The sequence below is a fragment of the Haliotis rubra genome, unplaced genomic scaffold (assembly GCF_003918875.1).
Source record: "Haliotis rubra isolate DU_JTF1 unplaced genomic scaffold, ASM391887v1 Scf1042, whole genome shotgun sequence".
In the NCBI taxonomy this organism is placed as follows: domain Eukaryota; kingdom Metazoa; phylum Mollusca; class Gastropoda; order Lepetellida; family Haliotidae; genus Haliotis; species Haliotis rubra.
In genome coordinates, this window is record NW_025764940.1 from 211,952 (window position 1) to 229,998 (window position 18,047).

The following is an 18,047-nucleotide window of genomic DNA, read 5'->3' on the forward strand; positions in this document are numbered from 1 at the left end:
GGTTTCCGGATAAACGGGATCCAGACAACCCAGGTTTTATTTACATTTAGTGTATATTCCGTGTAAATATTATTATTGTCAATATGATCCTCACTTTCAGAATTATCAATAGACCCAACCATATAATCATCATCATCATCAAAATCAGAATTGTCCAAATCCGAAGAGTCGGTGTCACTTTCAACAATCATACCTAAAGCCTGAGCAGTTGTGTATCGCGCTTGATGTCTTGCCGTCTTGGTTTCAAACTATTACAAATATAAAACCGATTAATATTGAAATCAAAGCTGTTGTTGTCTATGAATGTACTGGTAGGATGCAATATGCTGGATGAAAATTGCAGTTAAGCATGTGACAGTACCAGAAAACCTTCCACACGTTTGACAATATCTGCTGGGGTCCCCAAATAACTTTTCAAATTAATATTTTTGCAAGAGAGGTCAACAGAATGATACTTTGTGTATTTAATGGCAATACGATGAGTGACAACTACCTAATATATCAACCAAATATGATCAGTCGTTTCGAAAAGAATAGGGAATGCATACCGCTGGTGTCCGCATGGACCCAACGTGTACTACTTAGGGTTAATATTTTGATTGCGTCAATGGCAACTGTAAACAGACGTTTCCATATGAGGTAAGCTGATAAATAAATTCGCTCTCTTCTGACTCGATTTATGTATCTGTACAATGCTACATTTATAAGATTTTAAAGGGGTTTTAGCTATTGTGAACACATCTGTTCAGACTCTCCTGTTTTGGGTGAACAGCTATGTATGATATTGTCACCACATTTCTTAACCAATCGCTAACCGCGTACCGTTGTGTTACACATAAAGTAATGCTGATAAGTTTCACATCCATACGTGACAGCTTTCGCTCAGGTCACGTACTGACTGAATTAGCATAGGATGTGCTTGTTTCAGACACTCCTGTTTTTTGTCTTGAGGCAAATGTGGTGACAACGTTCTCCTCGTATCGATCGCTGTTACAGGTCATTGGCTCCCTCCCTCTGCAAGCTGTCTGCGTTCTGCTGTTTATTTTGTTGACAGTTACATAGACAGATTCTTTAATACAAATGCATAAAATCGGTGATTTACAATGTGATTAGGTTGTCTGACAAAACATCCACTTGCACAGTTTGAGATAGATTGGGTCATTGGATGAAGCGATATTTACAAAAAAAACGGGTCCACATGCATTTCATGCCAAACTATAGTTGCCACCGCTAGGGAGTCGCGTGATATCATGCTCATTAATTCTCGGTATTTTCCGGAATACGAGTAGGTTGTTCCAGATATTGCATTATGGTATTTTTTTCACGCTACTCGAATTAATATGCTTTAGAAATGATTGGGTTTTTCACAATGTGTCGTGTGTAAGATCCTGTACCCATGCGAATTGTGTTACATTGATATCTCTTAATGTGTTATCTATAAATAGCGACTTGGGAAGTCGCAGGCTTTTCTCCTTGAGAATTCTAAATCCTGTCCATATTTCACGGAAACATTTGTAGATACGGTGCGTCTAGTCACAGTGAGTAATGATTGTATGTTTGAGTTTGATTTGCTTGGCTTTTTGAGGTAGATATAAAGGTGGACACTTACCCTGACATGTCCAATAGTGTGTCAAACTGACATGGTAATGCATAGTTTTCGTGTACAGGTTGTTCAGGTTGACCTGAGCTACTCTACATATGAATGGCGCGGGAGGTCAAATGGCACAAACGGCAGGTCGAGGTATCTTCATTAAATAGGGGGATTAGAGAATGTTACACGGCGACCTTGTGTCGGCTGTTCTGACATGTTGACAATCAACTGACAAAGGTGCACCCCGTCACAATAATAGACCAAACCTGTTGTGACACGATCACGCAATGCATTAGTATTCACTTGATCAGGTCAAGTTGAACAGGCTATTTACATATATAGTCTCTACGCTTTGCTGGTGGTACCAATTTATTTCATAACAACATGTTAAATGCATGAAACATACACGATGGTAATGCTACACTGTTGATTGAAATTTATGACAGTACTAATTTGCCTTAGTGACAGACGTTTTGATTTATTAAATGTCAAACTGACAAAGAAATACATTTGATACTCTAGTAGTACCAATATGAATCTATGGGGATACAATACGGGACTATGAAAGGTTATCTTATGTCTAAAATGTGCACTTATATTGTATTAGAAAACTGATTCCAGGTAAAGAAAATCCACTCCATTATTTATGCTATAGGGAGGAGGAAGGAAGTCTTTATATATCATACTAATGTGTAAAGTGACTAAGTACTGGTCAAACTTATTAACTGGTAAATCATATACTATGATTTGTTTTCTTGTATATACTTTATCATACATAAATAATACTGTTTACAATGCACCATGTGGATGGTTCGTATACATTAAAATGTGTTTATACAAACCGGTAATAATATATGGGAAAGCCATCTGCTTATCAAATGTGTATTTACATGATAAAGTATACCGTTATCTTGAAAGCCACTATATTCAGAAACAGAAATCTAAAAGGAAATTTGTTTCATCTAAACCAATTTTTATAAAGTAGTTAACAGTTACATTGAATTTGAAAATTATTGCGTATTATCTTGATAGTTTTTATGTCTGTTAAACTGAAGATCCTGTATATATATATATATATATATATATATATATAGGGCTGACTGGGTACAACTAGTTCACATTTATATTATCTTGAGAGGAGCTAGTACTGTAATATGCTTGTGTTGTGCGGACACATGGCGCCAGACACCCCCAGATGTTACATTCATTCATTCATTACTTCATTCATTCATTCATTAAACTAATACAGTACAGAACACGTAACAATTCCAATGATTTGCTACAGCATCGAATTTCCCATGAAATCAGTTATTATAGCCCACTTCACCCCCAGGCTTATAGGTTATGGATAAACCGTGATAAAATTTGTCAATCCATGTCATACATACTCTCGTTGGGCTGTAGGGGCGGTGGGGTTGCGTAGTGGTTATGTAAAGCCTTCGTACGTCTCGCCGAAGACCCGGGTTTGATTCCCCACATAGGTACAATGTGTGAAGGCCATTTCTGGTGTCCCCCGCCGTGATAGTGTTGGAATATTTCTAACAGCGGCGTAAAACTAAACTCACTCACTCGTTGGGCTGTTCCATAACCGTAATTTATACTTGTAGAACGTGAGCCGAATGTATGTTGCTTTCACAAAGTACGTAAATACGAAATCTGTGATGATCAATGTAGATAATAATGGATCATGTTAATAAAACCGCATAATAATAGAATATTGGTAATGAAGAGGCTACATTGGAAGCCTGCTAAAAACATTCTTACCCCTGTCCCAGTATCAGGTCGAACTCCCCTGGGAATGCACCACCAAAGAGGATTAATAGTCACTTAACCGTTTCATCCTATCAGCTGAGTGAACAGAGGCACATAATAGAACACAGGATGATAATAGAATTTGGCCAGTTTCTTTAGCATTGTTACATTAACTTTTTACTACCAATGTATCATTTTTACTACTAATGCTAGGGCCCGTGAAGATCCGGGTTAGAATTGATTTTCAGTAACCCATGTTTTTAGTAAGAGACGATTAACGGGATCGGGTGCTCAGACTCGCTGACTGGCTCGATACATGTCATCGGTTCCCAATTGCGTAGACCGATGCTCATGCTGTCGACCACTTGATTGTCTGGTCGAGACTCGATTATTTACAGACCGCCGTCATATTGCTGGAATATTGGTGAGTGCGGCGTAAAACTCAACTCGCTCACTCACTAAGGATATATTTTTAGTGTTTCAGCTTACAAATGGAAGAACGAAATACAAAGTATAATGATAGGCATTGATTTATGTATTTTCTACAACTACTACATTGCAAAAGATAATGAAATTAGTAAACCATATCAGCACTATTACAGAGTGTACAGTTCCGTCCAAGTTACATTTATCCATCGTCCGGTTTCTACAGGAAGTCGGTGACAGGATCTTAAGTTTAACAGACATAAAAACTATCTAGATAATACGCAATAATTTTCAAATTCAATATAACTGTTAAACAAATTTCCATTTAGATTTCTGTTTCTGAACATAGTGGCTTTCAAGATAACGGTATACTTTATCATGTAAAAACACATTTGATAAGCAGATGGCTTTCCCATATATTATTACCGGTTTGTATAGACACATTTTAATGAACCCAGTCAGCCCTATATATATATATATATATGGCATATATATATATAGGGCTGACTGGGTACAGCCAATAAATAAGTATTACCAAGCTGACAGTGTACAACAATAACATACGAAATAGGATCGAAGAATTACACGTGAAGTACGCGTTAATGTGAAAAGGAAGGCGAGTTACAAGATAAAGTGTTGATTACCCGGAAGCAGGTGTAGCAACGATATAGAGGATGGCATGAATTTCCTGCTGGACTGTCTCTTTCATTATGATGTTTAGCTGACTGTAAAACAACTCTTGAGTGAGTGAGTGAATATTGTTTATCACAGTTTTGCAGCTGTTTGCTGCTAAACAATACTGGAAGTGTAAATGGCTTCAGTTGGATCAATTCAGGATTACAAAGATTATGTATTATCGTGGTGATTCTACTTTTGTTTCGGTGCCAGTGTGTCCCTGGTGTGTTGATTTAATTAAGTATAGTTTTTAGCACCGGCATGAATTATTTTCTCTTTCAGTAACACTGACGTGGTCCAATCGTGGTACATATAATTTTGCTCCTTAAATGCTAATTATTATGTGTGGTAATATTATGTCTCTTCTGTGCAGCAACTTCATTTCGAATATCATTGTGATCGTGAGACGAATATCAAGTTGGTTAAAACATGTTTGTAATAATATCAAAACAATCTTTAAAGCAATGATGTAATTGTGGAATGCTATGTGCATAAAACATATATTTCGTGATCTATATCATGGTCAACTATCTCAAAAGGCCTACTGGGTAACTTTTGTACAACCGTATCGGTCTCTTAAAAATCATTGTACTTAATGTTTACAACAGGTGGAATGTTAATCAGCACATTTTCTTTCTCCGTTTGTTTTTGCATTTCTCTCTCCAGTATGGACTACATGGTTCATGGTTACCTAATTTACTAAATGGGCAGAATAATCTGATGTACCTCCAGTTTATGATGGCATGATTGCAATTTAATCCTGATAACCTGGTTTACAACATAGTCATGTTTACCCGACTTACAATAATAATGATCTTGATAAGGTGTTTTAACTACATAATCATGATTACCTGGTTTACAAAACTAACTACTGGGTTTTCTGGTTTATGGATCACTTGTCAAGATTGTTTATAAGATTGTGTATGTTAACTGAAGTTCCATTGTGACATGCCAACGTTGTGCATTTCGTCATGCTAACGGTGCAAGTCCTTTTGCGCTTTGTGCATTTTGTTGCAAACCTTTTGCTTAGTCATTAATCTGTATTTATACATGGGTTTTACACTATTAGAGGTTTACCCACGAAAAAATCTTGACGGCTGATGAAAGAAAAATATCAGAGTGAATGTGTTGCGTGAACATTGCATCCCGGTTGACCTCAGGAACGTAACTTTGCACGGCGAATCTCCATGTGATTTTATGTAGTAAGGATGTCTTCAATATCTCACCGGCTGGTTCAGAAAGACTGGTTTTCATTCATAGTCCCTGTTGGAGACAGATTGACACACAATATGACACACAATATGTTTATGCAACAGCTGTACATGTCGCACTGTTTAAGGTGCTTGTCATAACAAATATTTTTGACAATAGTCACACAAAAGAACATCAAATATTGACACATTATCTTTCAATGCTACTTCTCGAATTGGCTTTTGATGTAGCAAATGGCACACGGTAGGATAAGATTATTATGAATATTATATTTTCACAACTGTTTTTATGCAACTTTGAGATCAAACTCATAGATCTAAAGTGAATTTTTTTCCTCCGGGAGGTAATGTTTTATCACAAATACATTACGGTGTGTGTTCGTTACCAAGACGACTGGCCACAAAAAACATTGCCTCTTGAGATCTCTGGAAAGAACACATGCCACTATGCAGAGGTACAGATAAGCTGTGTACCTCCGTAAATTACGCAAATATTTATGTGAAAACTCAGTTCTTATTAAGTCAGTTGCCTACAAGTACACTTGAATTTTTGCTTGCGTACCGGTGCATAGATAAAATAACTGAGGTAAATTGGGAGGTTCTATTTCAACACATGAACTTGGCAACTTGCGGTCTTGATTATCGTTCCTCATATTACAGATCCAATATAAATACCATTTAAACTTTATTATATATTTACGATTAAGGGGACTGACATCAAACATGTTTCTCTTCAGCATAATCCCGAAATAATTGCACAGAGGGTTACAACGCCTTAAAAGACAAGTCAGGACGTGTTCATGGCTGTTTAAATGAACGTTTTGTTTGTTGCAGAATGGATTGCATCGAAGGACATAAAGCGTTAAGAACGAAACAGCTTCAGCTGGCTGGCTGTGCTTCACTTCTGCTGTTGAACATAGCAGTGGGTATTACGGTTATATGCCGGGTGGTGTCCAACAACCAAGACACACAGGTTACGAACAACAGATTGATGCAAGAAATAAACAGGGTAAGAAGAAACCTTCAGCATGATTTGGAAACTCCAGAATATGTTACCAAGAATGTTAGGCGTATTTTTTTCTGTAAACCTGTTTTTAGCATTCATTTAATTGTTGGATATTTTCGACACCATACCGTGATCCACTCATTTTTTAAATATTTAAAGAATACCCTGTCTTGACAGCCCTCAGAAACAAATTTATTTTGGTGTAAGGCGATAAATAGATGTGAAAATTCCATCAATGGATCAATGAATATCGGTAATAACACCGGGTGTCGTGACCAGCCCTACCGGTAAAGTATAAGTGAGTGAGTTTAGTTTTACGCCGCACTCATCAATATTCCAGCTATATGGCGGCGGTCTGTAGATAATCCATAGGATTTCTATACATAGTTTTGCTGCAAGCATCAATGATTTAATGTTCATTCAGTGTTGCAGATTTATGTTTGCATGCCATGATTCATTCAGTTTGTAAATATAAAACGCTTGTGCCAAAGAATACCTAGTCTTAAATATCCTCACATAAAGATTTCTGTTTGGTGTAAAGAGATAACTAGGTGTAAAACGTCCATGAATGAATTACTTACTACAGGTATTCAAGAATAGGTTAAGCATGTCAGACCCTACAGCTAAACTAAGGCACCAGTTTGATCATTTTACAGATATACGATGAGCAACTGGAGAAAATGAATGATGATGATAATGGTGATTCCAAACGTAAAGGTGAGCAGATTAAATCATAACAATTCTTATTTTCTAATCGGATATATCCAACACATTCACCTGCCCAGTTTGTATTGGAAATAAACATGTTAAAGGTTTTCTACCGTCGCAAAAGCTGATAGAAATAATGAGTTCAAAGACGAGTGAGTGAGTCTGGTTTTATGCCGCTTTTAGAAATGTTCCATCAATATCAAGGCGGGGGACACCAGAAAAGGGCTTCACACGTTGTATCCATGTGAATCGGTCCCTGACCTTCGGCGTGACGAGCGAGCTCTTTAACCACTGGGCTACCCCACCGCCCCGTTCAAAGACGGAGCTGTGTTGTTGACTGATATGTTATGATGACTGTCCTACAATTGCCTCTGCCTGTGTATTGACAGCTATGTTTATACATATTACAGGTGGAAGGAAACCGACCATGTCGCCAGCCTTCTTGAACCTCCTGAAACCTATAGCATACTTTACTGGACTGGACTTCGATCGATACATTGGTAAGACATTCATTTCATCCTACCTATCCACATACGTTCGATCTGCAGTACTTATATGACATTTATAATGACATAAGTGGCGTGAAGATCCGGATCAGAATTGGTCTTCAGAAGTCCACGCTTATCTCAAGAGGCGATTAACGGGATCGGGTGGCCACGCTCGCTGACCTGGTTGAGGCACCTGGGCATCCCAGCTGCTTAGATCAATGCTCACTTGACTGTCTGGTCCAGACTCGATTACTTTCAGACCGCCGCCGTGTAGCTGCAATATTGCTGAGTGCGGCTTCAACAACAAACAAAAACTCAAATATAGCGAACGGTAAGTTTTCAGGGTGTGTGTTTATCTCACTGCAATTAAGGAATTACAAGCAATAACTCCACCAATTCTATGAACAATTTATCATTCCAGAGAATCAACATGACACAGCCATAAGAAACTGGGTACCCTTCGTCGGACCTGGAGGGCGACAACTGAAGTACAATGGAATGCAGTATGAGCATGGCAGCATCATAGTTCCCGCCACGGGTGTGTATGCTGTGTACAGCCATGTTAAATTTTACACAGAAAAAAATCGTCGGGGAGACACCGAAATTGAGTTTCACCATTCCATAATGAGGTACAATGCATTAAAACAGACGAGTAAACCTGCACTTGCTGACACAATGTCTGAGAATAAGAACGACGTCATTGACGGAGGCTCTCTGGAATACTCCAGTAACATCCATGGACTCCTGCAGCTCAATGCTGGGGATCAGCTGCTTGTTAAAGTATCACATCTGAAACCTCTACAGCACGACCGGGACTGGCATTACTTTGGAGCATACATGATTTAAAACATCTCGGCAATCTGGGCGGTTGTCGATATGTAAAAAATATCATGTGTTTTTCCTTATGGTGAATGCTTGAAATTCTAATTTTAGCAGTGTAGCTGCTGTACATTGTATATGAAGAGATGGTGACGGTGTCCATAGACTTCATCCTTTAGAGGGCGTTAACGATGTATTCAAACTCTACTTTGATGAAGACAGAATGCCTTTTAGTGAAGAGTCTAATACTTTGGTTAGATGAGTCCCATCCAGGATTCTAAACAACCATGTCAGAGTAAGCATCTATTCGCCAGCACACAAAGTCAACCATCTCACCCACTCAGCCACCGTGGTTTGTATTGAGATCGGACAGCTCCTACTGCCGTTACTAGAGGTGTGTGTATGCTTGTGTGTGTGTGTGTGTGTGTGTGTGTGCGTTTTTGCAATCTTGTGTTTTGAAATATACGAAGGTTACATAAACGGATGTATTTAGGTTGTAAATGCTTGGAAAGTAATTCAATTACAATGCAATAACACCTTCAATGGCAATGATATATTCGTTTTCAGACATTTATGCTTTATATCAGTTGTACATAATTTTACATGCATAGATTCTTTCTATATATTTTTGCAATAAATGTTATTTCTTTCGTAAGAAATCCAGTATGTTCAATGATTTCACCAATAATAACTTACTGCTTGAACAGTGCTATTTGGTTCAGAAATCGGCGGGCACATGTAATCGTTTTGCGATAACCCAGTGTGTTTGGCCACACAAAAGAAGAACTATTTCTGGGCATCGGGTAGTTTCACTGTGGAGAATAGGTTTATCTTAACTTTGAAGATGACACATTTCTACTGGATGAACATCTAGTAACGGATGTTTTCATGACTTTAAAGTAAACCAAACAATCCTGGACGTATTGCAAGCCAGGTTCTATGGACGGGGTGGAACCAACTTAAGGTTTTACTCAAATTTCAAACTGAGTTTGACAATTTGAAACAGCTGAATTGTTAACTCAACTGCATTTTTTAAATAAAGAAAAGCCCATCAACTTTAGTAATCTATCCACGAAACTCAAATTGTCTACTAAGTTTGGGTTTAATACTGATTTCAGTTTATTCTGGGAAATGCATTTTCCTGCGTTTTCTCAAATTTTGAGTAAAACACTGACTTAAGTTTGGTTCGAGAAATCGGGGACCAGGTAGTTGAGACCTGGTTTTAAATTGAGTAATATACATAAAGAACTTCATTACGCACCACATGTATTTTTGCAATGATAGGTTTTCAAGACATACATAAAACTTGCGGTAATCCCATAAAACGTGTGGTGACCACAATGGAAAAACATGAGTTTCTTCTGATCCTTTGATTCATAAAAAAGACAAAATGAACAATGATCATTTATCAATGTCAACCACATACAAAGAACTTAATCAAGCACCCCCTGTATTTTTGCACTGATAGGTTTTCAACACCTACATAGAACCTTTCGTGGTGGCCACGATAGAAAAACATGAGTTTTTCTGACCCGTGTGATCCTTTGACCAACCAACAAGCCAACAAAATGATTGGAATCCCAGCTAATTTTATGATGATAATTGCTCATTTAAACAAAAACAAACACTGATACAAAACCATGTCGGTACAGGCCCCGGAATGTGTAATGTTGATTTTTATTGGTGAATGTAAACATTCAATATGTCATTTTGAGTGTCTTACACGATTCAAGGTCAATACCGACCGTAACCTCCATGTGACTGTATGACAGCCATCACTGTCCTCCTCATACCCCATGTCAGCCTCCTGATCCTCCGACGGCCCAGTCTACGCCATTTCTGGTGTAAAGCAGCTTCCAACTGGGCCAGGTTCTGTACAGGAGGATCCTTTTGTTGCACTCATAGCCAATCATGTCCCAGAGAAGCGCCAAAGGGTTCAGATCGGAGCTTATTCACTCGTGAGATATTTCAGGGTGGGCATAACTAAGTTCTTTGTGTATAGGTAGGTTTGACATGATAGCCAAATGAAAAACACAATACGCAACCAGGGGGGCATTTGTCATTATAGTCACGGCTATACAAGGCATTCAGTCATCAGCAACAGCGAGGTATACGGTATTTAATGGGTTTCTACGCCACACGAAACTATGTGACGTTTTCAATGATATATCCGTATAAGCCGAAACGTGATAGTATTTCTCTTGAAACCCCTAGGACACTGTGTTTTGTAACTTAATGTTCGAGAAGTACTAATGTTGCCCACAGTGGCCAGATAAACAGTTTTACATAACGAAACATTATCGTTTCATCTCCAGACCTATCATAGATATGTGTCGCGAGATTTACCAGCACACCATCATTGCGTTATTGCCAAGGCAGCTGCTTAAGTCAAATATTTTACAATACCCTACATGCATACATTCTTGTAGCGGTAAGTGAGAAACATACATTATAATATACATCATAATACAAACATCGTTATAATTAAATGATGATCAATATTATCGGATATTTCAATAATTTCTTATCCAACACTGAAAACTACTGTAATTCTGGGCAAGTGGTTTTCCCCTACCAGGAAGTTATCTGCACATGTGATAAGAGCACGACGTGGTTGTGTATAGCCAGGATATGAGTCCCTGCACGTATTTCTTGGGGAATACTGTGCCTATCAGATTTCGTTATTGATATCAGTAAATGGTTTAAGAAAAACACATGTATGCAGTGAATAGGCGCACCAGGACGTGTTCCTCTTAGAACACAACATGGTGGTGATATTACAGAAACGCAGGTCTCTTGTCCTCATTTTTGAGCAATCATTTACACCAGGGTTGTTTATTTTGACGAGCACAAACAGGTTGTCGTAATCATTGCTTGAGTAAATACGTACAAAAGGCTACTCGTAGTGTCGGCATTGAATGGACAAAGCAATCAGTCAGTTTACTATGCGGCGTAAACAGTGGCTGTGATATTAATGGATGAGTATTATATACATATTATATTATATATTATATTTGAGTAGACAAAGTCTGTTCCGAACTGGATCAAATAGGATTACGCCACAACTATTAAGTAATTAATTGCAATTTAAATCCGCTGGCAAATGAAAAAAATACAAGCAGTTTCTTTAATTCCATAACAGATAAATCTCCACCAGCTGTAACTTTGTGCTTTGTGTCAAACAGTTTAATCTTCAAGTTTCATACTGTGATCAACTTATACAATATGAAACTGTGGTCTTATAATTCTTCCGATTACTATTTGGTCACCGGGAGGCTTTTTACCCATGCAGTTTGCGGTGCAACGCTGATAACCAAATTGTATTGTTACGGTTAATAAATTTGCCGTGACAAAAGGTTTAAGTGTCCCTTTGAACCAACAAAATAGAACACAGACTAGTCTAAAATATTCAATAACATATTGAACAAACAATGAGCAAACTACAATGAATGACAATACAGATATCTAGTACAATGCAATTGAGTCACAAATCTATAATATTGGGTCACAAATATAAAATATTAACTCACCAGAGTCTTGACATTCACGGCGTAGGAGTTGTGGATAAACGTCTTGAAAGGCATTTAGAAGTTGGACGAACATGAATGCATGCCACGTATTATGGATAATAAACCAATTGTATTCTTTATACGACGTTTCCGAGCTAACTCTAGCTCTATTTCCCTGATAAAGGAGCAATAAAGAATAAAAGGTAATTACTTTCCATATTCATAAACAACATTATCACTCAAGTTATATATGTTATAACTATGATGGGACACTCAAGTAGGAAGAAATAAACTGTATGAACTGAAAGGAACAATTCGTTATACCTACTTGGGTTGTCAGTCAAGACGTGATGAGGTAATTTTACGGCGATGTCGTATTGGCCACAGTCGATTTACTCATGATTATCTGCTGAAAACGGATGGGGATGGACCCCCCATGTGTGTCTCTTGCGATGAGGTTGTCACCATCAAGCATATTCTGCTTGAATGCGTGGACTTATGATGCAACAAACCTAAAAGATCTGTTCTCCCGCGTGAGCGCTCATCTGATAGTGAATTACCTGAGGGAAGTTGATCTGTACCATAAATTGTTACTGTGAAATCTTACTATCATAAATTGTAACTGTGAAATGTGACTAACAAATTGCCTGCCTTTAAATTTGATGTGTTTTTGAAATAAAACTCATTCCGAGTATGTACTTACAATGGTTATTAATGCAAACTTGTTCTCGTCACTATACGGCTGGAAATTTCCGATGTGACGCAAAACCCAACTCAACTCAACTTACTATGTTATATGTGTTTTAACAGTGAATAGCACTAGTTTTGTATGTTTACACGAATGCGTGTATGTTTCGATGTGCTTGTGCTACTATGTACTACTATTTACTATGGGTATGTTCAGTTCGTCATGTGTGACATTGCATCTAATGCTAAAACCCTATAGAAACATGTAATATTAAAAACAATTAAATCGGCGAAGAGAACGTATATGTTTATTTGTGTATTACTGACCACATGTTAAGGAAAACTTCAATACGATTCCTGACAGATCATTGCATTAGAAAGGACGATTAGCAAGAATTTAAGATTTAGGATCAAATGAAACTCCATGACATCAATGTTGAGAAGATTTAATATTTGTCTCATACTTTATGTCATCATATCAATTGAACATCTGTTCTGTTGATGTACAGTTTTCATTATCGCAAATCACCTAACATTTAAGTCCATAATCACTTTGTCGGTCTCTGGACATGAGGAGAATTTGTTCACATGATTAAGGATATGTTTCCTTAAGGATATGCACCTACTCGTCGGGGTCTCCCGACAGCTTTGGGTACACACCATACAAGAAGATTAATCTTGTCCCGAAAGCTGCTGCTAAAGTTCCCAGGATCATATTCTTTCCAATGGAACCTCCGCCTGTAGTGACTGCAATTGCGATAACGATAAAATCAGCGGCAAATCCAATACCAGCACTCTTCGCCCGATCCTTCGCCATGTCTTCATTTTCATCTTGAAGGTAAACAGTAGCAGAGCGCAGGTCATAGCATGGGCCTACAATCGGGATGTGCTTGAACAGTTCATGGAAGGTCATTTCCCTACTGTCACTGAAACAGAAAATATTTCATCACACTATTGCAAAAGGACGTATTTTTGCTCGCCATTTATTAATATCACTTGAGTCGTATGCTGATGAACGAGCAGGATCCGGTCTTTTTACAAACTGCACCTCGTAAAGACATTAGCTTGTAGATGTCTTGAACAGATGAGGTTTGCAAGACATTTACAGTTTTGTAAAGGTGGTACTGCGATCGACTTATATTATATGAACAACAGGCTATATATTTATTACCAATATGTAGACGCTTTACCCCATGTCATACAGGTTGTGGTGCAGTACTGTTAACCAAATTGTATGTTAACAGAACAAGCAGATGCCTCACATCACCCTGACTTGTATTCCATGCACATTACCGCTAAGATGCGGCAAATGTTGATCGTAATCATTTTTAATCAGATATGATAATGGTATGAATCTCCACAACACTCGTGTGAAGCCCATTTCTGGTGTCCCCAGCCGTGATGTTGCTGGAATATTGCTAAAAGCGGCGTAAAACCAAACTCAGTCAGTCAGTCAGTCCACAACACTCATCCGCATTTGGACGTATGAGCTGTAGATAACATTCTTGAAAGGCATTTAGAAGTTGGACGATCATGAATACACACACTTTACCGTACAAATGAAATGATAAACAAATAGTCCTGGCATTATGCAATATAATACATGAACACTTTTGACCTCACCCCTTTGCGAATAAAGTCTCGATCATGTCTGTTCAAAGAATAGGTTGACGAATAACGGAATGTTCCTCTCAAGCGCCTTCTTATGGCTGGGGGCTGGGGGTGCTGGTGGGGTTGGGTCACCGTTAAGGGGGTCGTCAGTTTTGTTCTGGGGAGGTAGGGGGTCATCAATTCGTACATGACAGGCGGGAGTTCACTAACTTTGTACATAATTTTCAGGGGGTGTCATTCGCAGTTTACATGCTTCTCCTTAAATATCACCCACCTCCTCCCAGCCATAAATTATTAACTGTCCCTCATATAACAATTGTGTTGTAAGAGCAGCAACGCAATGCAGCTAACGTTTGAAGCCAGCACGACAATGCTATAAAACATCTATTATACATAACAATACCTGCAAACCCCGTTCCACAGCCACGGGTAACCTCTGTCATGTGCTGAGACGATTGTACAATTGCGAGTACAATGTGTTTATATAAAAGAGTTGATACCAGGTGTTCGAGAAAAGGTGAATTAATTCTGTCCTAACCTCTAGCATTCTGTCAAAAAATACATGCAAAGATTAGTCACTTGTACAACTGAATCGGGAGGATATGGCACAATTCTAAACGGCGAACTGCATGGGGCATATTTTTTTGGGTACAAAGTATGAAGAACATTCTGCTGTCCTCCGCCGTGATATTGCTGGAATATTGCTAAAAGCGGTGTAAACCTATACTCACTCATTCACTAGATACGTTCATGCTACACCTTATAGGTTGGTTAAGTGTCATGACAGAACAAGAATATGAAGCACTACTTTTATTAAAATCAGATACACACCAACAAATAAAATATCTGTATTCCATTCGTCGTTATTTACGGTTGAATTACTTGAGATATCCCTGAAACACAATGCTGAGGTGATATTCATAACACACATAGTGGTTAAGCGTTCGCTCGGATCCGCAAGATCCGGGTTCGATACCCCACATGGGTACATTGTGTGAAGCCCATTTCTGGTATCCCTCGCCGTAATACTGCTGGAATGTTGCTAAAACGGCTTTAAACTAAACTAAGTAACTAAGTAACTCACTCACTCACTCACTCACCGTATGTCAATACCCGTTACCTACCTTGTTATCGTCTCCGTTACCCACAGTGCATCATCCCGTTACCCACCCTTTATCACCTCCGTTACCCACCGCGTATCGTCTCCGTTACCCACCCTGTATCATCTCCGTTACCCATCCTGTATCATCTCCGTTACCCACCCCGTATTGTCTCCGTTACCCACCCGTATCTTCTCTGTTACCCACCTTGTTATCGTCTCCGTTACCCACAGTGCATCATCCCCGTTACCCACCCTATATCACCTCCGTTACCCACCGCGTATCGTCTCCGTTACCCACCCTGTTTCATCTCCGTTACCCACTCTGTATCGTCTCCGTTACCCACCCCGTATCGTCACCGTTACCCACCGCGTATCATCTCCGCTACCCACCCTGTATCATCTCCGTTACCCACCGCGAATCATCTCCGTTACCCACCATGTATCATCTCTGTTACCCACCCTGTATCATCTCTGTTACCCACCCTGTATCATCTCCGTTACCCACCCTGTATCATCTCCGTTACCCACCATGTATCACCTCTGTTACCCACCCTGTATCATCACCGTTACCCACCGCGTATCATCTCCGCTACCCACCCTGTATTGTCTCTGTTACCCACCGCGTATCATCTCCGCTACCCACCATGTATCATCTCTGTTACCCACCCTGTATCATCTCTGTTACCCATCCTGTATCATCTCCGTTACCCACCGCGTATCATCTCCGCTACCCACCCTGTATCATCTCTGTTACCCACCGCGTATCATCTCCGTTACCCACCCTGTATCATCTCCGTTACCCAACCTGTATCATCTCTGTTACCCACCCTGTATCATCTCCGCTACCCACCCTGTATCATCTCTGTTACCCACCGCGTATCATCTCCGCTACCCACCCTGTATCGTCTCCGTTACCCACCATGTATCATCTCTGTTACCCACCCTGTATCATCTCTGTTACCCATCCTGTATCATCTCCGTTACCCACCCTGTATCATCTCCGTTACCCACCCTGTATCGTCTCCGTTACCCACCCTGTATCATCTCCCTTACCCACCCTGTATCATCTCCGTTACCCACCCTGTATCATCTCCGTTACCCATCCTGTATCATCTCCGTTACCCATCCTGTATCATCTCCGTTACCCATCCTGTATCGTCTCCGTTACCCACCCTGTATTGTCTCCGTAACCCACCGTATATCATGTCCGTTACCCACTTTGTTATCGTCTCCGTTATCCACAGTGCATCATCCCCGTTACCCACCCTGTGTCGTCTCCGTTACCCATCCTGTATCGTCTCCGTTACCCACCGCGTATCATCTCCGTTACCGACCCTGTATCGTCTCCGTTACCCACCGTATATCATGTCCGTTACCCACTTTGTCATCGTCTCCGTTACCCACAGTGTATCATCTCCGTTACCAGCCCTGTATCATCTCCGTTACCCACAGTGGATCATCCCCGTTACCCACCCCTTATCACCTCCGTTACCCACCGCGTATCGTCTCCGTTATCCACCCTGTATCGTCTCCGTTACCCACCCTGTATTGTCTCCGTTACCCACCGTATATCATGTCCGTTACCCACCATGTATCGTCTCCGTTATCCACAGTGCATCATCCCCATTACCCATCCTGTATCGTCTCCGTTACCCATCCTGTATCGTCTCCGTTACCCACCGCGTATCGTCTCCGTTACCGACCCTGTATCGTCTCCGTTACCCACCGTATATCATGTCCGTTACCCACTTTGTCATCGTCTCCGTTACCCACAGTGTATCATCTCCGTTACCCACCCCTTATCACCTCCGTTACCCACCGCGTATCGTCTCCGTTATCCACCCTGTATCGTCTCCGTTACCCACCCTGTATTGTCTCCGTTACCCACCGTATATCATGTCCGTTACCCACCGCGTATCGTCTCCGTTATCCACCCTGTATCGTCTCCGTTACCCACCCTGTATTGTCTCCGTTACCCACCGTATATCATGTCCGTTACCCACCATGTATCGTCTCCGTTATCCACAGTGCATCATCCCCATTACCCATCCTGTATCGTCTCCGTTACCCATCCTTTATCGTCTCCGTTACCCACCCTGTATCATCTCTGTTACCCACCGCGTATCGTCTCCGTTACCCATCCTGTATCATCTCCGTTACCCATCCTGTATCGTCTCCGTTACCCACCCTGTATTGTCTCCGTTACCCACCGTATATCATGTCCGTTACCCACCATGTATCGTCTCCGTTATCCACAGTGCATCATCCCCATTACCCATCCTGTATCGTCTCCGTTACCCACCGCGTATCGTCTCCGTTACCCACCGTATGTCAATGTCCGTTAGAGAGAGAGAGAGAGAGACAGAGAGAGAGAGACAGAGAGAGATTAGTGGATGTGTCACTGTTGTGCAATGGGTATTTCAAAAGGTAAAGTTCAAAGTTGAATCAACGTTTGCTTAATC

General features: G+C 40.1%; 2 protein-coding genes across 5 annotated transcripts; one reads left to right on the forward strand and one right to left on the reverse strand.

The window, feature by feature from the left end:
- Positions 1 to 615: 615 nt before the first annotated feature.
- On the forward strand, positions 616 to 9,335 carry LOC124274928. Of its 2 annotated transcripts, none has more exons than XM_046710298.1 (5): positions 616 to 639; positions 6,490 to 6,664; positions 7,318 to 7,378; positions 7,780 to 7,869; positions 8,279 to 9,335. In XM_046710298.1, exons 1-5 carry the CDS (start codon positions 635 to 637, stop codon positions 8,701 to 8,703), a joined length of 756 nt encoding a protein of 251 aa, XP_046566254.1. In that variant the 5' UTR covers positions 616 to 634; the 3' UTR covers positions 8,704 to 9,335. The 2 variants fall into 2 exon arrangements, with proteins under 2 accessions (XP_046566254.1, XP_046566264.1); XM_046710308.1 differs by lacking the exon at positions 616 to 639 and adding an exon at positions 1,454 to 1,538.
- A 3,829-nt stretch (positions 9,336 to 13,164) lies between these two features.
- LOC124275014 lies at positions 13,165 to 16,710 on the reverse strand. Of its 3 annotated transcripts, none has more exons than XM_046710496.1 (2): positions 16,482 to 16,710; positions 13,165 to 13,798 (listed from the first exon to the last, which is right to left on the reverse strand). In XM_046710496.1, the coding sequence occupies exons 1-2, from the start codon at positions 16,505 to 16,507 to the stop codon at positions 13,495 to 13,497; spliced, it is 330 nt and encodes a 109-aa protein (XP_046566452.1). In that variant the 5' UTR covers positions 16,508 to 16,710; the 3' UTR covers positions 13,165 to 13,494. The 3 variants fall into 3 exon arrangements, with proteins under 3 accessions (XP_046566452.1, XP_046566445.1, XP_046566435.1); XM_046710489.1 differs by lacking the exon at positions 16,482 to 16,710 and adding an exon at positions 14,496 to 14,571; XM_046710479.1 differs by lacking the exon at positions 16,482 to 16,710 and adding an exon at positions 14,044 to 14,200.
- Between the last annotated feature and the right edge of the window lie 1,337 nt (positions 16,711 to 18,047).

Coding starts and splice junctions, on each gene's coding strand:
- LOC124274928 (XM_046710298.1), top strand. Junction 7,379..7,779: donor TGGTGATTCCAAACGTAAAG/GTGAGCAGATTA, acceptor TACATATTACAG/GTGGAAGGAAACCGACCATG. Junction 7,870..8,278: donor GGACTTCGATCGATACATTG/GTAAGACATTCA, acceptor TTATCATTCCAG/AGAATCAACATGACACAGCC.
- LOC124275014 (XM_046710479.1), bottom strand. CDS start 14,072: ATGACATGGGGTAAAGCGTCTACATATTG. Junction 13,799..14,043: donor GGTAAAGCGTCTACATATTG/GTAATAAATATA, acceptor TTTCTGTTTCAG/TGACAGTAGGGAAATGACCT.